This window comes from Nanorana parkeri, unplaced genomic scaffold (assembly GCF_000935625.1).
Source record: "Nanorana parkeri isolate BGI_ZX_2015 unplaced genomic scaffold, ASM93562v1 scaffold70, whole genome shotgun sequence".
NCBI classification, from domain to species: Eukaryota; Metazoa; Chordata; class Amphibia; order Anura; family Dicroglossidae; genus Nanorana; species Nanorana parkeri.
In genome coordinates, this window is record NW_017306338.1 from 957,275 (window position 1) to 962,454 (window position 5,180).

Consider the following 5,180-nt stretch of genomic DNA (forward strand, 5'->3'; position numbering starts at 1 on the left):
ATAATTTCAACAATTTAAACTTGTAAAAGTTTCCACCTTCCTCCTCAGGGAGTATCCATTTATTCATTTAATATCGCCTTTATAGTATATTAGTTGCCCGTTGCAAAGCATTTTGCAAAAAAGTGAAGGTTTTTTTAAAGGAGAAAAAGAAGATATCGATCAGATTTTAGCATGAGGCTCGGGCTGTTTTTTGGTGTTGTAGATTCCTGCTTTTCTTTATTTTTTTGTTGCCGGTTATATAGGCTTTCCCATGCCCTTTCTCAAAGTGGCAGTGTCTGCGTTTATTAGACAACTTGAGCAGCTTCAGGGTTGTAAGAAGAAAATGAACGGTCCTTGCTTATTTTGAATCTGAGGGACTTATTTGTATCTCACAAAAAATAAAATTCTATTGCAGGAGATGGCTATAATGTTTCAGTCTCTGGCTCACTGCTTTTCCCAGAAATCTGCCCTATCATAGAATATTTCTTGGAGCATTCTTTACATTGTACAGCACTCCCCGGGTTGTAATTGGTTATAAGTGACATTTGCATTAGTTGGCATCCTGAAAAAGCTTTAGCTGGCTGCAGCGTGAAGGGGAATGGGGTTTTCCTTTAAAAATTAATTTTGCAATTTTTCTCTGGGGACTATGTTTAAGGTTTAAGTAGATGTTGGGATATTTGGTCGGGGATGGAGCTACTCTTTTCGGACTCTTAAGCTGTTCTGCTTCCTTTTAGTATCTATTTCTTTTTCCTCTTTTTGTCTTTTTTTTTTGTATTTATTTTTTTTCTTTATGCTCACACATGTGAGCCGTTTAGTACATAGATGCTGGACAGAAAGTCTCCTATTTGATATAGATATGGAGGAGATCATAACAAATGTTTGCTTCAGACATAGGCGGATCCCTAGGTCAGATATTCCTCTCAGACTGTTCTAATTTTTGATTTTAGTGATGGGGGATAAATTGGCAAGAATAGGTGGATAGATATGTTCTGTTGTACAGAACTACTATATATTGTGTGTATAGCCTCTAGTGATCCCCTCCTACTACTTGATTACGCTAATGTGGAAGAAACTGTAATGCAATTGTATGTTATACTGATTGTGCATCATGTGCTATTTTATTGTCTTATTGTAATTTGGAAAATTAATAAAATACTCAAGAGTTAAAAATTAATTTTGCTAAAAGCGTACATTGTTACAATAACATGCTTTAAGTTGTAAAGTTTAGTTTTTAAACCAACATTCCAAACGAAAATTATACTGCACAAACGTCATAGTTCTGCTTAACAAGGATGAGTATTTTATGTATCTTTTCTGTTCATGACATATGACGTGCATATTTTCAGCAGATTGCACAGTAAAAGGCAGTTAACTGTATATTGACCTATTACTAGACCTTAAAGCATAGGTTGAAGGTACTTTCACACTAATTGATCTTAAATTTCAGGTTTGTAACATTGTAGCTGGCCAGCGATGTATTAAGAAGCTGACTGACAATCAGACATCCACTATGATCAAAGCAACAGCTCGGTCTGCCCCAGACAGACAGGAGGAGATCAGCAGGCTGGTAAGTGCTTTTGGGAGTTGTTTTTTAAAAATATTTTTTACGAAGTGTAACATTTATATTAGTTTATAGTGAAATACACATGCCTGCCTAGCGTCCCTGATTAAAAGTATCCCACCATGCATGTTTACTTGAATCTAACAGCTAACATCCAATTGCTTCCTTTTGGATCAGGGGGGTCTGTGTAGGATAAATGTACTTCTATACACATTTATTGGCATTGGCTGTGCCCGTAGATCAGCCCCCCACAGCTGTCCAGTCCAGGAATTACTCTGTTATTTGGTCTGTGATCAAGCCGCTTTAGGCCCAATGTCTGAGTTTGTAGATAAACAAGTTGACACTGTTTTTGAAGCTACGGAGACTGGTAAGTCCTTATTGCGTGTGGTAATTTAACTCGTATATTTTACTAGGGTGCAGTAAGTAGAGTTGCTTCCATTTGTAGCAGATGGATTCACGTGTAGTAACATCTGTTTAGTGTAATAAACACCCCAGAAAAGTTTGTTGGGACCCTAACTCAGACCATGGCCTCAGAGCCAGTCTAGGTTTGAAATTAGAATAATCCCAAGGATAAGTTACACTGGCGTTCTTTTATCAGTGTGTTGCACAATCAAATCTGTATTGCCTTACTGCAACCAGTCTTATGAACTTGCATTTATCCATTTTCCATAGTAGGTTTAAATCTGGTTACTTGCAGGCAATGCAGTAGTTCTCTGACACAGGTTGACTGACGAGTCTCATGTGACACCTTATGGATGGACAGTTGCACGTAGTCCACTTTGGATTGTGCAATTGCCTTGAAGATAATTTTTGTTTTAAATTGTGTTGAACAAGTAATTTTAAGATGTTTTCCCTTGTAGGTAAAGAGTAACAGTATGGTTGGGGGACCAGACCCATACCTGAAGGAGTTTGGTATTGTTGTACATAATGAAATGACAGAGCTTACAGGAAGGGTGCTTCCAGCTCCTATGCTTCAGTATGGAGGACGGGTAAGTTTTTATTAATTAAATGTTTAGGCATTATCACAGGTATATTTGCATATTAATTAAATATTGTGCCAACCAGCTTTGTAGATTTTACATGATCACTTGACTGCCTCAAGAACTGCATACTGACGCATGCTTCTTTCTTGGCAGAATAAAACAGTTGCCACTCCAAACCAAGGTGTCTGGGACATGAGAGGAAAGCAGTTCTATGCTGGCATTGAAATAAAAGTCTGGGCTGTTGCCTGCTTTGCCCCACAGAAGCAATGCAGAGAAGACCTGCTAAAGTAAGTGCATCCTCCTCTCCCGAAAGGTTGGCGACCGCTGCCCTAAGTGTTTACTTTCACCAGTGGTAGGCCTTGGTGGGGTGAATTTAACTGTTAAACTCCAAAGATGCCCAAAAGGAGTCAAAGACCCATCAAATGTATAAAAATTCACACATGAAATACTGAAATGGCCAGGTCTCTTACACTTCACAAAACAGTGTCCATGGCATAGATTGGGGCTGTTTTAATCAGAGGATGCTGCTGAATACAATTTGGGGTGTTGTACAGGAGTAGCACACATCAGGTTTACAAGATACAAGTTACTAAAACCTTCTTGTATTTGTTTTTTTTAAAGAAACTTTTTTTAAAAAAAAACACATTTTACTACGAAATATTGCAGAAATTGGCAATGAAAGGATTACATAAGTGTCAAAATACCTTTTTTTAGGTATATACCCTGTGATGTCTACTTTACATAAATACCGTATTTTGCGTACTATAAGACGCTCCGGACGATAGGACGCATGGCTTCTGTGACAGAAATTCTATGACAGAAATTCTGTCACAGAAGCTGCAGTTAGTGACTGCTGAGACAGGTGGCGCTGTCTCAGTAATCACACAGAGCAGACGAACGACATTCTTCGTCTGCTCAATGGGCTCTATGGTGAGCTCCTATGGGGACCGTGATGGGTCAGGGTCCCCCAGAGGAACGGGGGACCCAGAAAACCACGGCGGGGGGCGGACACGATCGCCGATGCCACCGCTGCTCGATTTAATACAAGGGATCTAATTAGATCACTTGTATTAAACGAACAGCGGCTCCCACTGTACATTCAGCTCTGCTTGTCAGGAGCAGGGCTGAATGTATAAAAAGAAACTACTCGCCCGGCGCCCGAAACTGCATGTCCCGGGCGTCGGGCGATAGGCATTCGCTCCATAAGACGCAGGCACATTTCCCCCCTCCTTTTGGGGGAAAAAAAAGTGCGTCTTATGGAGCGAAAAATACAGTATATACTTTTGTGTTGTCACTTTGCTTTTCTGTGATTGCTTTTAAAAATGGGAGACAAATGTACCACATTCTAAAATTTGTATTTCACGCCTTCTATGTTGTGACCTATAACTCCCAAAATAGACGTGTACCCTATAAATCTGGACCAGTATAAGAATTTATTTTGAATTACTTTCTTTTAGCGACACTAATTATGTACACCTTATTGCCGAAACTGTGAAAAGTTTTTATTTTAGTTTTTCCAATTGTTTTTTTAAAGAATAAAAAAAGAATTAATATATACATAGGTCCCATCAACTTAAAGCCCATTTTGTCCTTGAAAAAAATTGTATATAATGTGTAGGTGCAATGAGTGAGGAAGATAGAAAGATAAACAAATGACAAAAATTGCTCTGGTCCGCAGAAGCGTGAATTTTCTCAAGTGGTCCCCTAGGGGGTTAAACCATATCGAATGCATTTTTAACACATCATACGTATTTCACTTATTAACAATGTTATACCCGTCCTTGGCTTCTCCGTTATGTTTATATTTTGTTTCCCTCCCCACCTCCTTCTCTACCCTTTGCATTACAGTGCAGTCCTGCCTTAGAATCTGTAGCTGACAATGTGTCCTAATTCATAAAAATAAAACCTGAGCTCTTCACATTTTAAAACATTTCAGCCAACTCCAGCTACTGCTTTCTCTGGTATTTTACTGAGCACTGTAGGAAGGTTGCAGGTCCTGGGTTTGTGTTATTTCTTTCTTAATCTTTCTCGCATGTGACTGCAAAATGTAAATATGTAGAGACTTCATATAGTTCACAATCTAATTTAACATATACTTTAACAAAGTCTAACTCTTGCCTGTAATATCTGAGTTTTCCTGATTTGCCATGTTGTTTTTAATGAGTTTACTCATTCTGTCTCCCAAAACAGAAGTTTCACAGACCAGCTAAGAAAGATTTCAAAGGATGCTGGGATGCCCATCCAGGGTCAACCATGTTTCTGTAAATATGCTCAAGGAGCGGACAGTGTGGAGCCAATGTTTAAGCATTTAAAACTAACTTATGTGGGTTTACAGCTCATTGTGGTTATTCTTCCTGGAAAGACTCCTGTATATGGTAAGTTTACAGAGTCTTGTCATACTATATCTGGTCCTAGGCTAGGCTCAAATTTTTTTTCTTTAATGTAGTTTTCACCACGTAACAAGTTTAATCATCCAAGGCTTAAGTTTTGTTATTTAAATTCTAAAACGGTATACGCAGACAGATTGCAGCGCTTCTGCCCGGGATGGAATAATTGTTCTGCACTCTAACATAGAGGGGCCATTTATTAGAAAAAACTAATTGAAACTGAGGCGAAAAGGACAATTATAAAATGCTGCACATGCACAGCAAATATGG

At 38.7% G+C, this 5,180-nt stretch overlaps 1 protein-coding gene across 1 annotated transcript in view; it reads left to right on the forward strand.

Moving 5' to 3' along the window:
• AGO4 (argonaute 4, RISC catalytic component) overlaps positions 1-5,180 on the forward strand; it is a 49,607-nt gene that overhangs the window by 37,794 nt on the left and 6,633 nt on the right. The window contains exons 9-12 of the mRNA XM_018576590.1: positions 1,427-1,546; positions 2,401-2,529; positions 2,677-2,810; positions 4,714-4,898. Coding sequence (XP_018432092.1) covers positions 1,427-1,546; positions 2,401-2,529; positions 2,677-2,810; positions 4,714-4,898 — 568 coding nt within the window. The remainder of the gene's footprint in view (positions 1-1,426; positions 1,547-2,400; positions 2,530-2,676; positions 2,811-4,713; positions 4,899-5,180) is intronic.